Below are 22,693 nucleotides of genomic sequence, written 5' to 3' on the forward strand. Positions count from 1 at the left end.
CTTTCGATGAACATTCAAATTATTTGTATGTCTTGGCTACTGTGAATAGTGTTTCTATGAATATAGGCGTGCCTGTATCCTTTTGAATTGCAGTTTTGTCTGGATATATGCCCAGGAGTGGGATTTTTGAATCATATGACAACTATTTTTGGCTTTTTGAGGAACCTCTATATTGTTTGCCATAGTGGTGGCACCAGTTTCCATTCCCACCAACAGTGTAGGAGGGTTCCCTTTTCTCCACACCCTCTCCAGCATTTGTTGTGTGTAGACTTCTTAATGATGGCCATTCTGACCAATGTGAGGTGGTAATGGTAGTTTTGATTTGCTTTTCTCTAGTAATTAGCCATGTTGAGCATCTTCTTGTGTACCTGTCAGGCATCAACGTGTCTTTTGGGAAAAATATCTATATTAAAGATCTTCTGCCCATATTTTGATTGGCTCTTTCTTTAATCAAGTTGTTTGTATGTTTTGAGTATTAGCTCCTTGTCAGTTGCATTGTTTGCAAATATTTTCTGTGTGAAGAGTTTTATGGTAAATAGATGTTCTCCTTTCATTGTCTTTGAAGTAATTACAGTATTACTATTTCAGTTCTTGGTATTGTAGTTGGTTTTCAAATCCAGTTTAACTGACTTTTCTGACTTTTAACCGACTTAACTGACTTTTGAGAGTCCCTTGGATTGCAAGAATATCAAACCAGTCAATCCTAAAGGATATTAGTCCTGAATATTCATTGGAAGGACTGATGCTGAAGCTGAAACTCCAGTACTTTGGCCACCTGATGCGAAGAACTAACTCATTTGAAAAGACCCTGATGCTGGGAGAGATTGAAGGCGGGAGAAGGGGATGACAGAGGATGAGATGGTTGGATGGCATCACCGACTCAGTGGACATGAGTTTGAGTAAGTTCTGGGAGTTGGTGATGGACAGGGAAGCGTGGCGTGCTGCAGTCCATGGGGTGCAAAGAGTCGACACGACTGAGCAACTGAACTGATGACTCTGTTATGCCTCTCCATCAGGTGTTTTGGAAACACATAAAGGGGGAGAAGGGGGATTAGAGCATGCCTTCTGAACAAAAGGCCCTAGAAAAGAAAACTTTGGCTCAGTCATATAGTACTTTTTTCATTACACTGTACTAGTTACAGTGTTTACGCAGTGTCAGCCTTGATTTTTCAGTGTTCTCATAGGTGTTGATGGCAGACATGAAAACCCAATTGCCTAGTCGCACTTCTGGATATGATATTAGTTACTGTTGTTAATTCCAAGTCATAGTCCTTCTATCCTTTTATTTTACTCTTTGTTGTTTCTCTGAGGTGGGCATCTCCCTTGTCAGTTTGAAGTATTTCATTGTTAAAGAGCATAAGTTTTGACCTCATACAGTAAGCTGTTGACTGCACTCCCCAACCCTCTGTGATGACTAGAATATTTTGGGACTTGACTAGGTCTGTGGACCAACTACATTTTCAAAATTGTAATTTAGTGTAACTTGACTTTTGAGATACAAGTTAAAACTAGAAACACATGGTATAGAAGTTATTATGCATTATTATAGTATGTATCTGGTAGTGGAAATTGTACTCAGATTTCTCATTTGCAAAATGACATACAGAATACTGTTTTTATTAATAGATTTACTTTGAGAACTCAAAAGATAATTTTCACAGGAAGTGAAAATTTAGCACCATGGTGCCTTATCCAAAGAGATTGGCAAATGGGTGGAAAATAGGTTCAAATATTCAGAATATTAGTATTCTCCTTCCGAAACACAAAATTGCTTTATATTCACTGTTGCTGATCTTTTTTTTTTTTTTTTTTAAGTTTCTCACCTTAACTATTTTAAAAGAAAATGACTCTGAAGTAGAACTGTGTATTGATGTTATTTGGCAAAAGTTAATATATAGAAAATATTTCCATCATACATAATGTTTGCTATGGTTACATATTTATGATTTTATTTTGGTTTATTATTGGGGAGTTAAATCTTAGAACCATAGAAATAAATTCTAAACCAGATGGGTAAATCCTGGTGATGATTTTTGCTTGGGTCAAGGGTTTAATGCTCAGCCACAGCCAGGTGACTAGGCCCTGATTGTGGGTAGATGGGTGATTGGATGGTAATGGGAATACATATCTTTTGCCAGCACTTTGCTTGCTATATGTGCACACATGGTTTCTTGTTTGCAGATTGGTTATCCTCTTTCGTATTGCAATTAAACCTTAAGCGTTTTTTATTATGAAAAACTTCAAACGTTCATACAAGAGAGAATGGTATAATGAATACCCTTTGCTCTGCCCAGTGTACTCATCAAGCTTCAGCAGTTATTAATGTTTCGCCATTCTGGTTTCATCTGTCTCCTACTCTTCTGTTGCTGCTGCTGCTGCTACTGCTAAGTCGCTTCAGTCGTGTCCGACTGTACAACCCCATAGACGTCAGCCCACCAGGCTGCCCTGCCCCTGGGACTCTCCAGGCAAGAACACTGGAGTGGGTTGCCATTTCCTTCTCCAATGCATGAAAGTGAAAAGTGAAAGTGAAGTCGCTCAGTTGTGTCCGACTCTTAGAGACCCTTGGACTGCAGCCTACCAGGCTCCTCCATCCATAGGATTTCCCAGGCAGGAGTACTGGAGTGGGGTGCCATTGCCTTCTCCGCTTCTGTTGTTTCTGGAATATTTTAAAGCACCCCAGGTATTCTATCATTTCATACTTACAGAAATAAGAGAGGCTTTAAAAATAACCACAATATCATTGTCATATCTAGTGCCCGTGCATACATTCTAATTTGCTTCAGTCATGTCCAACTCTTTGTGACCCCATGGATTGTAGCCCACCAGGCTCCTCTCTGTCCATGGGGATTCTCCAGGCAAGAATCCTGGAGTGGGTTGCCATGTCCTTCTCCAGGCATATCTAGTGCAACTGGCAGTAAATATTTAATGTTATTTAGTATACTGTCCTTGCTCATTTTTTAAAAAAAATATCAGGATCTAAATAGTCATATGATTCCTAGATTTCAAATCTCAATCTGTGATAGTCTTCTTATACATTTGCTACATTTTTTTGAAGACTGGTAGTTATATCAGGCCTTTTACCCCACCTATTTCCTGCTAGTAGTTTTTCAGTTACATATTGTATCATGTTGGCTGCAGGTAGGGGAGGGCATGTACCTGGTGGTTTTAATTTTAGCAACGTCAAAATTAATCATCGAATTCTAGTGTAGTTGGCTTGATCCATTCATTATAAAAGTTCCTCATCAACCTTTCATCTGCTAGGTTTTGCTGCCATTGATGATTATTGCATTTATTAGCTAAAATTCTCCTATAAAGAACAGCTATTACTCACCATCTGTTTGATTGCCCTGAAACACAGACACATGATCAAGACTCTAGTTTGAACACTTCTGTTACTCTTTATTTCATGATGCAGCCCCTTCTGTTGCTAGGCAGATACATTTACTATTACACTAAATCAAAATATGTTTCTCTGAAACATTTTATTCTTTTTCTCCCATTTCTGTGTCAGTTCAGTTCACTCGTTCAGTCATGTCCGACTCTGCGACCCCATGAATAACAGCACGCCAGGCCTCCCTGTCCATCACAAACTCCCGGAGTTCACTCACACTCACGTCCATCGACTCAGTGATGCCATCCAGCCATCTCATCCTCTGTCGTCCCCTTCTCCTCCTGCCCCCAATCCCTCCCAGCATCAGAGTCTTTTCCAATGAGTCAGCTCTTCGCATGAGGTGGCCAAAGTACTGGAGTTTCAGCTTCAGCATCATTCCCTCCAAAGAAATCCCAGGGCTGATCTCCTTCAGAATGGACTGGTTGGATCTCCTTGCAGTCCAAGGGACTCTCAAGAGTCTTCTCCAACACCACAGTTCAAAAGCATCAATTCTTCGGCACTCAGCCTTCTTCACAGTCCAACTCTCACATCCATACATGACCACTGGAAAAACCATAGCCTTGACTAGACGAAACTTTGTTGGCAAAGTAATGTCTCTGCTTTTGAATATGCTATCTAGGTTGGTCATAACTTTTCTTCCAAGGAGTAAGCGTCGTTTAATTTCATGGCTGCAGTCACCATCTGCAGTGATTTTGGAGCCCAAAAGAATAAAGTCTGACACTGTTTCCACTGTTTCCCCATCAATTTCCCCTGAAGTGATGGGACCGGATGCCATGATCTTCATTTTTTGAATGTTGAGCTTTAAGGCAACTTTTTCACTCTCCACTTTCACTTTCATCAATAGGCCTTTTAGTTCCTCTTCACTTTCTGCCATAAGGGTGGTGTCATCTGCATATCTGAGGTTATTGATATTTCTCCCGGCAATCTTGATTCCAGCTTGTGCTTCTTCCAGTCCAGCGTTTCTCATGATGTACTCTGCATATAAGTTAAATAAGCAGAGTGACAATATACAGCCTTGACATACTCCTTTTCCTATTTGGAACCAGTCTGTTCCATGTCCAGTTCTAACTGTTGCTTCCTGACCTGCATACAGATTTCTCAAGAGGCAGATCAGGTGGTCTGGTATTCACATCTCTTCCCGAATTTTCCACAGTTTATTGGGATCCACACAGTCAAAGGCTTTGGCATAGTCAATAAAGCAGAAATAGATGTTTTTCTGGAACTCTCTTGCTTTTTCCATGATCCAGCGGATGTTGGCAATTTGATCTCTGGTCCCTCTGCCTTTTCTAAAACCAGCTTGAACATCTAGAAGTTCACGGTTCACATATTGCTGAAGCCTGGCTTGGAGAATTTTGAGCATGACTTTACTAGTGTGTGAGATGAGTGCAATTGTGCGGTAGTTTGAGCATTCTTTGGCATTGCCTTTCTTTGGGATTGGAATGAAAACTGACCTTTTCCAGTCCTGTGGCCACTGCTGAGTTTTCCAAATTTGCTGGCATATTGAGTGCAGCACTTTCACAGCATCATCTTTCAGGATTTGAAATAGCTCAACTGGAATTCCATCACCTCCAGCTAATAAATATTTGACTTAAAGAGCAAGGGCTCTGCAGTCAAACAGCCTGAATATTTGGCTCTGCCACGTTACTAGCTATAACTTAAGTTTCTTCATTTGTGAAAATGGGAACACAAATAGCTAGTATACCCTTCTTAGATTTGAGGATCAGATGAGCTAGTTGTATGTAAAGCATTTAATGAAGTACCTGGAAAAATGGAAAATATTCTGTTAGCTACTTATAATGGTGCTGGCAGTCTTAATTGGCTGTAAGATAGTAGTATACATAACGTGGTCCAGTTACTAAGAACTTAGCCTTCAGCTCTTTCTGTTGTGATTCATTGGCTAGTACTAAAAATGAATTTCAGCATTTATGCATAATGTCTTTTGAAGGTTATTTGGTAATGGTTATACTTTCTCCCACAATTTGTTAATGAGGAAAATAAAACAGGTAATTTAAGAGATTTAACTCAAAACAGAGAAAAATGTAGTAAAACTCATTTGTATATAGTAAGCCCTAAAATGTTCAAATTACTGCCCAATTATGGGTTTTGGAAAACAGATTACTTTAACTGGAGAACATAATTCAGTTCATGCAAGTGTTGCTGGAGGCTAATTTGGAAGACCAATTTAGAAACATTTCAGGTATACATACTATTGTTAACATTTGGGATGATATTCTTAGCTTTCCTCACTGACTAGAAACTCTTCAGTGATACACTGGAGATCAGCTGTGTTTACAAAGTGATTTCTTGTTTAAAGAAGATAACTTTACTATCTATATAGACACTCCACATTAAACTAAAGTTTCAACTATTTGGGGATATAAGAGTAATTGATGAATATGACATGGGAGAGAGAAATACTGTTTTGATCTATATTTATTTATATAACCAGAGATAGCTTTGAAAAGATGCCATACTGTGAGAATATTCTTGCTGTAATTTTAATAACATTTAAAAATAACATTTAATCTGTATACATGAAACTCTTATCAGTTAAAACTCTCTGTTTGAGATACTATACTAGTTGAAGATGTGGGCTTTAGAGCAAATGAGAAATAGCGCCTACGTTTATCAAGTCCGTTGGCACTAGTTCAGGTTAGTATATTCATTCCAAACTGCTTTGCCTGAAGTTTCCAGGCCTTTGATAAAAAGCAGTGATATTCATGGCTATTTTTTTGTCCACATAAATCATATATATATTTCTCATCAGTGTCTTTATTCACTTGTCCTCATGAGTTCCATTACTTGGATGAGAGGATGGCAAATGTTACAATTTATGACTTGTATGTCTTGTTTTTTCTACAGGTCAGTTTTGAGGTATTGACTTCTTTTCCTTTGAGAATTGTTTAAAATGAGAAAGCTAAAACCTGATGTTATTGTTAAGAAATTTCTTTGATTCAAAAAGTAATGAGAATTTATGCTAGGAATGGGATTGGCAAACCCAAGGAGATTGTACAGTAAGGACAAGATGTTATTGATACCTTTGTCTCTTTGTAATTTACACTGTTTTAAGGAAAACAGGCACAATAAATGCAAATCAAGACTATATATGTGATTGTCATTCTGCAAAGTTTATGATGTAGGAGGAGGCTGGCTGCAGCTGTGAAATTTTGCTTTTTTCCTAATATTGGAGATAATCACTTAGTACTTGAGAAGGATTCCTTGCCAGTATTTCCTATGGCTCTTACTTGGGCCTTGGTGTGTATAGCAAACCAGTTTTCTCCTGGAGAGCTCAGAGTACTGCTTGAAGTCAACTTCTGGGCTAAGATGTATTATGAAATACTAGCCTTCCGTTTTGTCAGTTATCTTCCTTCCTTTTGTTATCAGCCAGTTCTCCTCTCCTTTCTCTTGAGTTTTCATCTCTTCACAATACTACCTCTGTAATTTGATGGAATTCCAGTTGAGCTATTTCAAATCCTGAAAGATGATGCTGTGAAAGTGCTGCACTCAATATGCCAGCAAATTTGGAAAACTCAGCAGTGGCCATAGGACTGGAAAAGGTCAGTTTTCATTCCAATCCCAAAGAAAGGCAATGCCAAAGAATGCTCAAACTACCGCACAATTGCACTCATCTCACACGCTAGTAAAGTCATGCTCAAAATTCTCCCAGCCAGGCTTCAGCAATACGTGAACCGTGAACTTCTAGATGTTCAAGCTGGTTTTAGAAAAGGCAGAGGAACCAGAGATCAAATTGCCAACATCTGCTGGATCATGGAAAAAGCAAGAGAGTTCCAGAAAAACATCTATGCCAAGTCAATAAAGCAGAAATAGATGTTTTTCTTGAACTGCCAAAGCCTTTGACTGTGTGGATCACAATAAACTGTGGAAAATTCGGAAAGAGATGTGAATACCAGACCACCTGATCTGCCTCTTGAGAAATCTGTATGCAGGTCAGGAAGCAACAGTTAGAACTGGACATGGAACAACAGACTGGTTCCAAATAGGAAAAGGAGTACGTCAAGGCTGTATATTGTCACCCTGCTTATTTAACTTATATGCAGAGTACATCATGAGAAACGCTGGACTGGAAGAAGCACAAGCTGGAATCAAGATTGCCGGGAGAAATATCATTAACCTCAGATATGCAGATGACACCACCCTTATGGCAGAAAGTGAAGAGGAACTAAAAGGCCTCTTGATGAGAGTGAAAGAGAAGAGTGAAAAGTTGCCTTAAAGCTCAACATTCAAAAAACGAGGATCATGGCATCCGGTCCCATCACTTCAGGGGAAATTGATGGGGAAACAGTGTCAGACTATTCTTTTGGGCTCCAAAATCACTGCAGATGGTGACTGCAGCCATGAAATTAAACGATGCTTACTCCTTGGAAGAAAAGTTATGACCAACCTAGATAGCATATTCAAAAGCAGAGACATTACTTTGCCAACAAAGTTTCGTCTAGTCAAGGCTATGGTTTTTCCAGTGGTCATGTATGGATGTGAGAGTTGGACTGTGAAGAAGGCTGAGTGCCGAAGAATTGATGCTTTTGAACTGTGGTGTTGGAGAAGACTCTTGAGAGTCCCTTGGACTGCAAGGAGATCCAACCAGTCCATTCTGAAGGAGATCAGCCCTGGGATTTCTTTGGAGGGAATGATGCTGAAGCTGAAACTCCAGTACTTTGGCCACCTCATGCGAAGAGCTGACTCATTGGAAAAGACTCTGATGCTGGGAGGGATTGGGGGCAGGAGGAGAAGGGGACGACAGAGGATGAGATGGCTGGATGGCATCACTGAGTCGATGGACGTGAGTGTGAGTGAACTCCGGGAGTTTGTGATGGACAGGGAGGCCTGGCGTGCTGCGATTCATGGGGTCGCAAAGAGTTGGACACGACTGAGCGACTGGACTGAACTGAATTTTATACTCTATTTATTATAGAGTCGAGTTCAATGCCTACCTGAATACAAATTTAGAAAGATTTCAGGTAGTGTTTTTCTAGCTGAGGCTCTAGGATCCCCAAGAGTCCTTTAGTCTCTTAAAAAAAAAAAATTCTTAAAGGATGAAGGATTCTGTGAGGATATTTAATATTTTTTCACATTTTATTATCTTATGTTTAAAAATAATTAAATTTTTGAAGTAATTTCAGGCTTATAGAATGATTTCAAAAGGAATAGGGATTTCTTATATACCATTCATCTGGATCCCCCAAATATATATAGCACAGGGAACTCTGCAGAGTGTCATGTGCCAGCCTGGATGGGAGGGGGCTTTAGGAGAGAGTGGATATGGGTGTATGTGTGGCTGAGTCCCTTCACTGTTCACTTGAAACTGCCACACATTGTTAATTGGCTATCCCTGGATACAAAATGTTTTCAGTGTTTAAAAAAAGAAAAGCAAAAAAAAAAAAAAAAAAAATCTACTGCACTGAATGCAAAAGTAATACAGATTCACATGTAATAGCAAAGAATAAAATAAAAAGAGGCCCATATATCACTCAGATATGAGAAATACCAGCTTTAAGTATTTGAGGAATATTTGAGTTTTAGTAAGAAAGCATTAAAGATTAGGAAGGAGTGACTCTTTAAAGCCTTTACTTATTAAAATCAAGATAAAATGCTGTATCTGATGTATGGTTCAGGAAATTCAATAAACTGAAATCCTGGATTGAGACCTTCTAGGGCCTCACTTTTATAACCTTATATCTAGATTAAGAATTGTGTCTGATCTTAGGTAAGTTCTTATCCAGATTTTTCTTAAATGTTTGTGATGACAAGGAAATTAAAGTACCCAGTACAGAGGCACATTCCAGTTGCAGCTACCTCATATTTTGTTTTCATAAAGCAGTAAGAAAGACTAACAACTCAGTACCTAATCAGTGGCAAAGGAGCTGAAAAAAGCACTTCCCAGAAAAAAGAAAAAAAAATGCCAATGACGTATAGATATCTGTTAGGCTGGTAGAACTACAACTGAAGCTATATCTTAAGTACGTTGATGTGTAATTATATCCAGGGCTTTCAGCCCAGAAAAGGTAGAGAGGTATAATTTCCATTTGTGTATGTCTTTTCTCTTTTAAAAGCAATGTGTGTGCCCATATAAGCACACACTTTTTGAAAGGATATGCAGAAGATAACAATAGTCGCCTCTAGGTAGATCTAATTTTAGTTGTATATCTTTTTGTAAATTTTATGTTTTTCCCTGTGTACAGGTATTTTTCAAATAAAGAAAACTAATATGTTCTAACTTAAAATGAGGTAAAATCTGTCATTCTGTACTTTTGTTGGTCACAGGTCCAACTTTTGGAATTGTGCAAAAATAAGCCTATTTTATCTTCTAAGTTTCCTTATACTTTGAGATGCATTGCTATGGTCCTGTAACTTGTCTTTTTCCAGAGTAAATAAAATTATATCCTTTTAAGTATAACCATTTCCTGTGTAACATGGTATCTGAAATACATTTCCTTACTATCTGACTTGTTTATATTTATGAATCTTGTTGATATGGCCAAATCTCTCTCATTATATGCGTCCTCCCTTTGGAAACTTCCTGTGTTTCCTGAGAAGTTGGTTGATTGGTCAATTTGAATAATCATGTCATTCTTTGGTTCTTTGAGCTTGCTCTGACAAAAACTGTTAATTAAATCTTTTTCCACATGTGTCCTGTGACCTAACAGAGATTTGTCTTGGTGTGGACATGGATAGTCAAAATTCTTTAAATACAGTTCTTCAGTAAGCTGCAGATCTGCATACTGTACATTTTTGACAGAAAATTGGGTGCATATTCCTCTGGTTTTTCTTCTGTAGTAGATTTTCCAAAGAAGAAACAAGGCATTCTAGCATGATCTCACGTTGGAGAGTTAAATGCATGTTTTTGCATTATGTTTTTATGTTTTATGGCGAGGGCACAGGAGACTCAGTACTACCTGTGACTTCTTACCCCTATTCTATCAACTTTCCTTCAAACTTTCCTATTTTTTGCTCTTGACATTATATTATTTACCAAAGCAAGTGTTCTATTAAAAACATTTGTGGCTGATTCCTGCTATTAATTATGGCCTAACAATTTCATTACTGTCTTTAAAAAGATCTTTTAAAAACAATTCTTTGCATTCCTATCCTTCCACTGAACTAAGTTGCTTATCTTCCTCTTTACTGTTATACTTGTGCGTACTTCTATCCTTGTATTTATTTGCTCCATTATGTTGGAATTACTTTTAGAACAATTATATTTTATGTTTACAGAGAACCATAAGAGCTGCTTGAGGGGAAGGACTCTGCTTTAATCACCTTTTCTCTCCATCACCTAGCACAGTGCATAACACTATCTTCATTGAATATTTGCTATACTAAATGTAACTAAGGCTATGAAGGGACAGATAACCCATTTAGAATATACCTGGAGGTTGTATGTATCCTAAGCTTTAATAAAAAAACTTACATTTCATTCCATTTTAAGTATTTATGATTTCTTTTTTATTCTTTTGCATGCTTTCTTGGCTGGATGACAATAGAGAAGAAGAAAATGAGGTAAGTGTAATTTAATTAGGTATTCAGTGATTATGAGATTGAAAACATTCAAAATTTAGCTATCATTTTGAATATGAAATGAAGTAATAGTTTTTGCTTAATTTTGTTTTTGAATCTGTAATAATTCATTCCAGTGGGGATGTTGTATATTTCATGAAAATGGTTTTTAAACTTTCAAGCTTCAAGACCTTTTGTCAAGGTAAAGGAAGCTAGCAACTTAAGACAGTTTTTATGCACTGAGCTTCCGTTTAAGATTTAATTTGAACAGTGAATTCTCTTTCTTAAGAAATATTTGAAGACCACTGCTCTGTGATAATGCATGTAAAAATGTTTACTTTCCCACCTGAATGGTTACTGTATAATTTTTGAAAACTGATTTCAGATTTTTACCACGTTGAAGTAGAAAACTGTTCTCTTAAATAGCCAGAGTTGATTAAAGAACATCAATTAGAAAAATGTAGATGGCAAGTGTACTATCTTTAATTTAGACTTGAGTTTGTTGCTGTAGAGTTTTCTGATGTTCTGTCTACAACCGAGGTTAAGCCTTTAGCTTCTGAAGCCCACCAGTTCCTTTGGTGGTTTGGCAAATAATGAAGGGTAGAGCCTTCTTAAATATATACTTTGTAGTTGTTGCTTATAGTAGGGTAATACGATAAGTCCGCTTGGCCTGGGTATGTATGGGGTCCAGCAGATGTAGTGGTAATGTGCCAGGACAGTAATTTCCAGGAAGGCAGAAAGGCCTGGTTCTCATTTGGTTTGGTTACCTCATCTGTAAAATGAATGAGGTGGGAAACTGCTCTGTACCAGCGGTTCCCCACATCTAGGAAGTCCCTCAGAATTGCCTGAGATGCTTGTTTTCAGAAAACAAAACAAGCTTCTTGTTCACTTTAGAGCTATTGAATTGATATTTCCTGAAGTTTGGACACAGATCTATATTTCTACCAAGTACCCAAGCGACTCTTTTTTTTTTAAATCTGTTTGTTTCTTTGGCTGCACTGGGTCTTAGCTGCAGCACATAGGATATTTGGTGGAAGCATGTGAGCTCTTACTTGTGGCATGTGGGATCTGGTTTCCTGATCAGGGATGGAACCCGGGCCACCTGCACTAAGAGTGTGGAGCCCTAGCCACTGGACCACCAGGGAAGTCCCCTCAGGTAGTCCCTTCAAGTGATGATTCTGTGTGATGCCAGAAGACCACTAGTTGTAATGACTTACGATGTTTCTTACAGGATAGGGACAAGAACAAAGTATTTTCATGTTGGAGATGTTAGCTATTGCTGTCTATCCACATGTCCTCTTATAGTGTATGTTGAAATACACATCAGATTATTTTTAAAATTCTGCTTGGAAAATAGTTCTAAAACTGTAAAATCCTTTAAGAGACAATAAGAGTAGAAAAATATGGATAATTTTTGGATTAGTTGAAACTGGGGATGGGTACTTAGAGGTTTATTAAACTATTTTACCTATGGGTATGTTTAAAATTTTCCATAATAAAGAGGATTTTTTTTAATACTTTTATAGCTTAATGAAATTCATGCTGTTTTTGTCATTAAAAAGGACTTTTCGTTTCTCTGACATTGTAAACTGCGATGCTAGCCATTTAAAAGTAACTTTATTGTAGTAGTAACTGCTCTTTTTGTTCATTCCTAGGCAAAGATTGAAAATGTGCCGAAAACAGGTTTCATCAAAGGACCAATGTTCAAAGGTGTTGCTTCTAGTCGGTTTTTGCCCAAAGGCACCAAGACAAAAGTTAATTTGGAGGAACAGGGACGACAGAAGGTGTCATTCAGCTTCAGCCTTACAAAGAAAACTTTGCAGAACAGGTTTCTGACTGCACTTGGCAATGAAAAGCAAAATGATACTCCAAATTCCCCAGTTGTACCTCTTCAAGTAGACTCGACCCCTAAAGTTAAGACGGACATTGGAGATACATTATCTACTACAGAAGAATCTTCGCCACCGAAATCAAGGGTAGAATTGGGCAAAATCCATTTTAAGAAACATCTGCTTCATGTAACATCCAGGCCACTGCTGACTGCCACCACAGCAGTGGCATCTCCATCTCCTCCCATGGCACCATTACCAGCAGTCAGAGCAGAATCAACAACTGTAGACTCGCCACCCTCATCTCCACCTCCACCACCTCCACCTCCCCAAGCCACAACACCCTCATCACCAGCACCAGTAACAGAGCCAGTGGCCTTGCCACACACACCAGTTACAGTTCTGATGACAGCACCCGTAGATGTAGCTGCTAGAGCCTTGAAGGAGCCACCAGTAACAATTGTACCAGAATCATCAGAAGTGGACACTAAACAGGACCCTGTATCTAATAGTTCAGAAGAACACATAACTCACAGTTTGAATGAGCAAGCAGATATTCCTTCACAAAAAGAAGATTCCCATATTGGGAAGGAAGAAGAAACTCCAGATAGTTCTAAGAGTAGTCTGGGCTCTAAAAAAACAGGTTCTAAGAAGAAATCCTCACAATCTGAAGGCACCTTTCTTGGTTCAGAATCTGATGAAGATTCTGTACGGACTTCCTCAAGTCAAAGATCGCATGATTTAAAATTTTCAGCAAACATTGACAGAGAAAGAGATTCAAAAAAGAGCTTAGCAACTTTAAAAAGTGAGGATTTAGGGAAATCTTCACGATCTAAAACAGAGAGAGATGATAAATATTTTAGCTACTCAAAACTTGAAAGAGATACTCGGTATATATCTTCTCGCTGTAGAGAGAGAGAACGAAGGAGGAGCAGATCTCGGTCTAGATCTGACAGAGGCTCTAGAACTAGTTTATCTTATTCTCGGTCAGAACGATCCCATTATTATGACTCTGATCGTCGCTACCATAGGAGTTCCCCCTATCGAGAAAGGACTCGCTATTCTCGGGCATATACAGATAGCAGGGCGAGAGAGAGTTCTGACTCAGAAGATGAGTATAAGAAGACATATTCAAGGCGCACCTCATCTCATTCTTCCTCTTACAGAAACCTAAGGACATCATCATCCTATTCTAAGTCTGACCGAGAGTGTAAAACTGAGTCCTCTTACTTAGAGACTGAGAAAAGGGGAAAGTATTCTTCCAAATTAGAAAGAGAATCCAAAAGGACTTCAGAAAATGAAGCAATGAAAAGATGCTGTTCTCCCCCCAATGAACTCGGATTCCGACGGGGGTCATCATATTCCAAGCATGATAACAATGCTTCCCGTTACAAATCTGCCCCTTCAAAACCTGTATCCAAGTCTGATAAATTTAAAAATTCTTTCTGTTGTACAGAATTGAATGAGGAAACCAAACAGTCTCATTCTTTTAGTTTACAGACTCCTTGTTCAAAAGGTAGTGAATTAAGAGTGATTAGTAAAATTCCTGAGAGAGAGAAGACTCGGTCTCCGTCTCCATCAAATCGATTAAATGATTCACCTACTTTTAAAAAGCTAGATGGATCACCTGTTTTTAAGTCTGAATTTATAGGACATGATAGCCATGATAGTATTAAGGAAGTAGACTCTTTATGTAAAGTGAAGAATGATCAATTAAGAAGTTATTGTCCCACAGAATTAAATATAAATGGGTCTCCAGGGGCAGAATCTGATTTGGCAGCATTTTGCACTTCTAAACATGACACTGTTTTGATGTCTTCTGATGATAGTGTGACTGGATCAGAGGTATCCCCCTTGGTCAAAACATGCATGCTTTCATCAAATGGATTTCAGAATATTAATAGATGTAAAGAAAAAGACTTGGATGATACTTGCATGAAGCATAGTAAGTCAGAAAGCCCATTTAGAGAAACAGAACCTCTAGTGTCACCACACCAAGATCAACTCATATCTTTGCCAGTTATGACTATGGATTATTCCAAAACAGTTGTTAAAGAACCAGTTGAGGTGAGAGTTTCTTGCTGTAAAACCAAAGATTCAGATATATACTGTACTTCAAATGACAACCACCCTTCTTCATGTCATTCCGGAGCTGAAAATATTGAGCCTTTAGTCACGAAGATGTCTTCAAATAGCTTTATGAATGTGCATTTGAAATCAAAAACAGTTATATGTGATAATGGAAATCTAATTGATCAGCACTCAAAATTTGCATGTGGAGAATATAAGCAGAGTGTTGGTAGTACTAGTTCAGCTTCTGTTAATCATTTTGGTGACTTATATCATACTCCAGGGAGCTCATGTATTGCTTCATCTCTTCAGAGTCTTCCCCCAGGAATAAAAGTGAACAGTTTAACTCTCTTGCAGTGTGGAGAGAATATATCTCCAGTTTTGGATGCTGTGCCGAAGAGTAAAAACTCAGAGTTTTTAAAGCATGCAGAGAAAGAAACAGTAATAGAAGTAGGTAGTGACCTTCCTGATTCAGGAAGGGGATTTGCTTCATGGGATAACAGGCATAATAATGGACTGTCTGAGAAATGTGTGCAGGAGGCTCACGAAGAAGGGAATTCTTTATTGCCTGATAGAAGAGGAAGACCAGAGATCTCTTTAGATGAAGAAGGTGGAAGAGGACATGCACATACTTCTGATGACTCAGAAGTTGTATTTTCTTCTTGTGATTTGAATTTAACTATGGAGGACAGTGATGGTATAACATATACCTTAAAATGTGACAGTAGTGGTCATGCCTCAGAGATTGTATCTACTGTCCATGAAGATTATTCTGGTTCTTCCGAAAGTTCAAGTGATGAAAGTGATTCAGAGGATACAGATTCTGATGATAGCAGTATTCCAAGAAACCGTCTTCAGTCTGTTGTGGTTGTGCCAAAGAATTCTACTTTGACCATGGAAGAAACTAGTCCTTGTTCTTCTCGGAGCAGTCAGAGTTACAGACACTATTCTGATCACTGGGAAGATGAGAGATTGGAGCCAAGGAGACATTCATATGAGGAAAAATTTGAGAGTATAACAAGTAAAGCCTGTCCTCAAACTGAGAAGTTCTTCTTTCATAAAGCAGCAGAGAAAAATTCCGAAATTTCTTTTATACAGCCCAGCCGAAAACAGATAGATAATCACCTGCCTGAAATTGCTCATCCGCAGAGTGATGGGGTTGATAGTACAAGTCATCCAGACATAAAATCCGACCCTCTAGGTCATTCAAATTCTGAGGAAACAGTGAAAGCTAAAATAGTTTCTCAGCAGCAGGAAGAGCTACCAGTTTATTCTTCTGATGATTTTGAAGATGTCTCAAATAAGTCTCGGCAACAGACTACTTTTCCTAACAGGCCAGATAGTCGACTGGGAAAAACAGACTCAAGTTTTTCTTCTTGTGAGATCTCCCGAGTGGATGGCTTCCGTTCATCAGAGGAGCTCAGAAACCTGGGGTGGGACTTCTCTCAACAAGAAAAGCCTACCACCACGTATCAGCAACCTGACAGCAGCTATGGAGCCTGCGGTGGACACAAGTATCAGCAAAGTGCGGAACAGTGTAGCGGGGCACGCAGTTACTGGCAAGGCAACGGCTACTGGGATCCAAGATCAGCAAGTAGACCGCCAGGAGCTGGGGTCGTGTATGATCGAATTCAAGGGCAGGTACCAGATTCCTTAACAGATGACCGAGAAGAGGAGGAGAATTGGGATCAACGTGGAGGATCTCACTTTTCAAGTCAGTCCAGTAAATTTTTTCTGTCCCTTCAGAAGGACAAGGGTTCAGTGCAAGCACCTGAAATAAGCAGCAATTCCATTAAGGACTCTTTGGCTGTGAATGAGAAGAAAGATCTTCTGAAAAACTTAGACAGAAATGATATGAAAGATCGAGGGCCTCTTAAAAAAAGAAGACAGGAATTGGAGAGTGATTCTGAAAGTGATGGTGAGCTTCAGGACAGAAAGAAAGTTCGAATGGAGATAGAGCAGGGAGAGACAGCAGTGCCTCTCGGCTCAGCGCTGGTTGGGCCTTCCTGTGTCATGGAGGACTTCAGGGACCCCCAGCGGTGGAAGGAATATGCCAAGCAAGGGAAGATGCCTTGTTACTTTGATCTGATTGAAGAAAATGTTTATTTAACAGAAAGGTAAGCCAAATTAATACTTGTCTGAGAAGTTTTAACCTCTTTTTGTAGGAAAAAACTTAGCTTTCAAAAGTTAATATATGAGCTCAGTTTTGTGAAATATGTTGTGTGATAAAATGTAAATTAAAAAATCTAAAAAGTATATTTGCCTATTTAGATTTGGTGGTGTTAGAGTCCCTCCCTCAATTTTTTTTTTCCTCTCAGGGAGGGGATGTCTGCTTTTTTTTTTTTTTCCTCCTTTTACCTCTTTGGTTCTAGAAGTACATTAAAACCAAAGTATATAGAGCAGCCCAGTTTTTCTTAAATTTCTTTTTACATGTGAACCTGGAATAGAAAGTGGAACAAAGCTCCAGAGAAGAAAAAAGTTATGCTGGATTTTTTTTTTCTTCATTGTGAAGATTTTTGAAAAATATCTTTAGGTACTTTACAAACTAGAACTAGATTGAAACACAGTGTTCTTTTGTCATGTTTTAAAATCTGATGATAATAGATTAAACTTGGCAATAAGATGAGTTTTTAGGAAATAAATGGTAAAATCCCTCACATGAAAAAAGGTGTAATGAGAATAGGCTAATGAAAACATAATCCTCTAGAGCAGAGCTTTTTGGTCAACTTTCTTTCACCTCTTTCTGACAGTCTTAATTTTCTCAATGTAAATATATGTTGAATATGTGTTTAAAAAGTTTATAGTCTCCTAATCACCTACCTCCTTTTGGAAATTTCTCCTCTAGTTGAGAATCAACTTAGCCATCATCCCTTTAAGCATTCAGAATTTTTTAAAATGAAGACATTTTCCACTGTGGAAAAGGTAAAAGACTTCATCTTAACGTTAGACCCATCAGAAGTTTTTCCTATTAAAAAAAAACAAAACAAAACTTTATTTTTGAAGGATAAAAAGAGCCTCTTATAGTAACATTCATTTGTATCTAGTTGTAAATTAGGTTTAACTTCAAAATAATGACTATTTTAAGTAGTACTCCTTAGGTATTTTGTGAGTAGAGTCATGCAACTTACATGATCTTTGTACAGGAATAGAAATAAAATTAACCCAACTCTCTGGATTTTATTTAGCAGTGAGTTTCAGATACATATAAGACTATACACAATAAATTTGGTTGGTGAGAGGCATTTGAGGGCCTTCTAGAGGGGGAGGCATTTATATATATATATACAACATTTTAAATCTTGGAGAGGGGCATGGCAACCCACTCCAGTATTCTTGCCTGGAGAATCCCTTGGACAGAGGAGTCTGGCAGGCCACAGTCCATAGGGTTGCAAAGAGTTGGACAGAACTGAAGCAACTTAGCACATATGCAACATTTTAAAGTGCTTGACATATGCTGGGCATTTGTAGAACCCACTGAGAAAACAAGTTACTGTCAAGTATGAGCATTCTTATGTGTAGTGAAAATAGGTTTACCTGAAAGAAATCTGGGCTCGTTAGTCCTCATCTGGCCTTCTGGAGCAATGCAAAATAAAACTACTGCTTTTATATATAGCTTTTAAGTACTTGCAAGAAGGTATTTTGTTTATCTTTAGTCATCTTTCTTCAGGCAAAGCATATTCTTATGTGTATTAATGAATTATGTCTTAAATTGATCCAGATGAATCATTCTTATTATTGCAACTTGGTGAAAACTCTCATGACCCTGGTTAGGTACTTTCTAAAACTGGGACTGTAGAAGAACTAATGTTGAAGGTGAAAGCAGATTAGTTAGGAGATTAAGACAGTCTCCTAGAGCAGCAGCTGTGCTTCACTTGTCTGTTAGTTGAAGAGTAAGTCATAGTTCCCTGATCTTAAGAAGGGGAACTTATTCATCTGTCCTTGAATTTTTTTTAAACAGGATTTGCACAAAAATGATGTTGCTGAAGGAGTCTCTAAAGGGTTTGATTGAGGTAGATTCTTGATTTAAAACTCCTATTTTTGTTTTTTTTAGTTTGTTTTGTTTTTTAGCAGCCCCTTATCTTCCTCAGCCTAGTATCTCAACTATTATTTGTATAACCATGAGGACTGATTGGTTTTTTTTTTTGACCACATGGCAGCATACAAGATCTTAGTTTCCCTACCAGGGATCGAACCTGTACCCCCTTGCAGTGGAAGCATGAAGTCTTAACCACTGGACCACAAAGAAGTCCATAAGGACTGATTCTTAAACTTAACTTTAATTAATCAGCTGTGTTATTACCTGATATTCATGAGTTTTCCAATTTTCCTCTGGAGCCAAATATGAGTACTAACTTGAAACTGCTCAGAATTTAAGGCTTGGGTGACAAGGACTAGGAAAGAAGACGGAGAAGGCAATGGCGCCCCACTCCAGTACTCTTGCCTGGAAAATCCCATGGACGGAGGAGCCTGGTAGGCTTGCAGTCCATGGGGTCACTGAGTCAGACATGACTGAGGGACTTCACTTTCATCCATTGGAGAAGGAAATGGTAACCCACTCCAATATTCTTGCCTGGAGAATCCCAGGGACAGAGGAGCCTAGTGGGCTGCTGTCTGTGGGGTCGCATAGAGTCAGACACGACTGAAGCGACTTAGCAGCAGCAGCAGGAAAGAAGACGATAGACTTGAGCTTATCCCATCTTCCCATTTGCCAAGACTGAGGTTGCCTCTCATCTGTTTTGTAACACAGTTCTTTGTGTTTTCAGTCTCATAAATGCTTAGTGGTTCAACATTTTTTCTTTTTAAATGATTGACTTAACCAGAATCATTAAAGGGAAAACAAATGAAATTTGGCATTTTTTGACTGTGTATATTGTATCATTGCTAGGACATTTATTTAACCAATTTTAATAAAATTTTACCTAATAGAAAGAAGAATAAATCCCATCGGGATATTAAGCGAATGCAATGTGAGTGTACACCTCTTTCTAAAGATGAAAGAGCTCAAGGTGAAATAGCATGTGGGGAAGATTGTCTTAATCGTCTTCTCATGATTGAATGGTAAGTAAATCAGAATGCTCTGCTTTTGCTCAGTTATTCTATTAAATGTCTCTAAATATTGAGAAGAATTATTAAGAGTAAAATTTTGACTTTTCTCCTCCTACCTACTGTTGAGTATTTATGAGCCATGAAATCTCCCATGTGAAACTAGAGATGAAAACTCCAGTCTCCAGTTTATAAGGAGACAGATTTCCCTCACATTGTGCATTAGATTATGATACACACTGAAAGTGCTCTGTAAGGTAGCCCTAATGCTGACATAGCAATATTAATTTTTACCGAGTCTCCTTTTATCTCTTGTAAGGTTCATGTCCTGAGAAGTCAGTGTTGGTATTTTTAAATTTTTACTATAAAATGAAGTAAAATCCTAACATTTCAAAAGTGCTTCAAGTAAAATGTCTTGTTGTAAGCCTCAATCCCTCTGTTTGTAGTCTTTCCAGATAATTTTTATGCCTGTAGCAGCAGAGGTAGACATTTCCTTTTTTGTGTGTGTAAAAATGAAATTCTTACTGTATGTAGTTTATGAAACTTTGTTCCCCCTCACTTGCCACCCATGCTTTTAATATGTTTTGGAGACCTAGTCAGAGCTACATATTTTGACCTACCCAAATCTTTCCCTTGACTATATTGTGTATTCTATTCATAGTTAATGTGTAATTATTAATCTTCTATTGATAGACATTTGGTTCAGTATTTTTCATGTAAATAGTAAATATCTTTACATTAAAAAATGTGATTTTTAAAAAACAATCAGAATGAAAATTGTATCATTTTTAACCATCAAAAGATTATTAAGGTGCTTTATAGTATAAGGGGGCTTCCCAAGTGGCGCTAGTGGTAAAGAATCCACCTGCCAGTGCTGGAGATGCAAGAGATGCAGGTTGCATCCCTGGGTCGGGAAAATCCTTGGAAGTAGGAAATGGCAACTCACTTTAGTATTCCTGCCTGGAAAATTCCATGGGCAGAGGAGCCCGTCAGCTTTGGACTATTAAGAATTCAGTAAATTTTTTATTTTATTCCAGAATCCATTATGGAGGAACCTTGCTTCTTCATGTTGTGCTTACTCTGAACAAGGATATGTTTAACAATGACTTTGGTTTTGCTTACATGTAGCTCAAGTAGTTAGGTACATTCAAAAGATGAAATCAGTGATGAGTGGAATATAAGAGAAGGCGCACCGATTGAGAATAAGTTAGCTCTGCATAGTTGTCAGAGTCCCGCAGGCTTCCATGCAGTCTGGAAATGTGTCTTAACACTGAGGGAGGGGTAGTGACTAGTTGAGAGACTGTATTTCGGGTACCATGTGTTTAACTAACAGTGTAGGCACTCAGTTCTAAGGAGTCCCTTCATAATGGGAAGAATTATTGAGGAAGGGTCACTTGGAGATTTACCACACATATGCTGATTATGCCATAAAGATACAGATATATTTACATAATTCTAGTGAACACGTTTTTAGTTCTTTTGCTGCTTTGGAGAATTAATTTTCTCGCTGTCTCTTTTCAGTTCTTCTCGGTGTCCAAATGGGGATTATTGTTCCAATAGACGGTTTCAGAGGAAACAGCATGCAGATGTGGAAGTCATCCTCACGGAAAAGAAAGGCTGGGGCTTGAGAGCTGCTAAAGACCTTCCTTCGTAAGTTAGGTTTTGATCATCTTTCATTTCATTTGTATTGTTGAAGTTGATTAGATACCTTTTAGGAAAATAATTTGCCTATTACACTAAAGTTTAATAATGATTATTGTGCAGAATGACGCTTGGTAGCTAGTTTTTTTTTTTTTTTTTTTTTAATTCACTTTAGGAAATTAAATAGAAATCTCTTCTCTATATATTTGAGAGAGCAGTTTGTCCCTTGTGATGTTTGGAATAGGCAAGTCCTTCTTTGTCTGATAGTCACATTACCTTTAATTCCAAGTAATTACCAAGTATTTGTGTAGACCCCCAAAATCCCCATGAAATTCTGTAAAAAGGAGTTAGGACAGAATCTATAACAGTGAATCTATATAAGTTGGGATAAGAGTGGTGAAGAGTGTCTAAGGATATTAGAATAGAGAATTAAAGCATACTTGATAAACAGTAAACATTTTTGAATGAATACATGTTGCCTTCTAACTCATGTTACTTTTATATGTAATGTAATAAAACAGTTTATTTTCTACCATATTCAGTATTTCCTTTACCCACTCATTTTTTATACGTAGTATTTAAGTATTCTTATGAAAGTTGATTGTCTTTTTCTTTAAAGTTGAGTATATATAGATTACATGTGTTTATGATGGAAGAATTTTTTAAAATACATCAAAGGAATAAAGGAAGAAAATAAAACAGTTGCTGGCTTCTGATGACTAAAGCACAGCTATTCTTTCAGAATCCTAAGCGTATGGCCACATTTGAATGGGAATTGGAATGGGGTGAGGGGTTTTAATCTTTTATTGTGAGAATTCAAAGCAACCAGGTACTTTAGTTTTCTGACAGGAATCCTCATGTATCTTTTGAAAGGTCGGAATTGATATTCATATCACTCTTATCTTTTTGAGAACCAATCAGAAAAACATGTTTCATTAAAAAAAAAGTAAATAGTAGAAACGTCATATTTCTCTTTTCTACAAAGTATTATCACAATATCTTGGTTCATAACCATTTTTAAATTGTTTCTTTGAAACATATCTCACAGAATCATCTAAATATATTCCATATCCAAACTCAGTGGATCCATTATAATATTTTAAATAAATAATAGACAAGCTTCTCTTGTCTATTATTAGACATCACACTCAGTATTTCCCAAGGCGGTCCACTGCGTTTCTAAAGTCACTAACTCTGATCTAGATGC

The 22,693-nt window shown here is 37.9% G+C and overlaps 1 protein-coding gene across 4 annotated transcripts in view; it reads left to right on the forward strand.

Moving 5' to 3' along the window:
- SETD2 (SET domain containing 2, histone lysine methyltransferase) overlaps window positions 1-22,693 on the forward strand; it is an 83,030-nt gene that overhangs the window by 12,620 nt on the left and 47,717 nt on the right. For all 4 annotated transcript variants that reach the window (XR_011563148.1, XR_011563150.1, XR_011563149.1 and 1 more), the window contains exons 2-5: window positions 10,891-10,906; window positions 12,559-16,919; window positions 19,729-19,860; window positions 21,367-21,495. Coding sequence is in view for 1 of the 4 variants with exons in the window: in XM_070777246.1 (XP_070633347.1) it covers window positions 10,891-10,906; window positions 12,559-16,919; window positions 19,729-19,860; window positions 21,367-21,495 (4,638 nt within the window). In the remaining 3 variants the exon portion in view is untranslated. The remainder of the gene's footprint in view (window positions 1-10,890; window positions 10,907-12,558; window positions 16,920-19,728; window positions 19,861-21,366; window positions 21,496-22,693) is intronic.

Source organism: Bos indicus, chromosome 22 (assembly GCF_029378745.1).
Source record: "Bos indicus isolate NIAB-ARS_2022 breed Sahiwal x Tharparkar chromosome 22, NIAB-ARS_B.indTharparkar_mat_pri_1.0, whole genome shotgun sequence".
Classification (NCBI taxonomy): Eukaryota; Metazoa; Chordata; class Mammalia; order Artiodactyla; family Bovidae; genus Bos; species Bos indicus.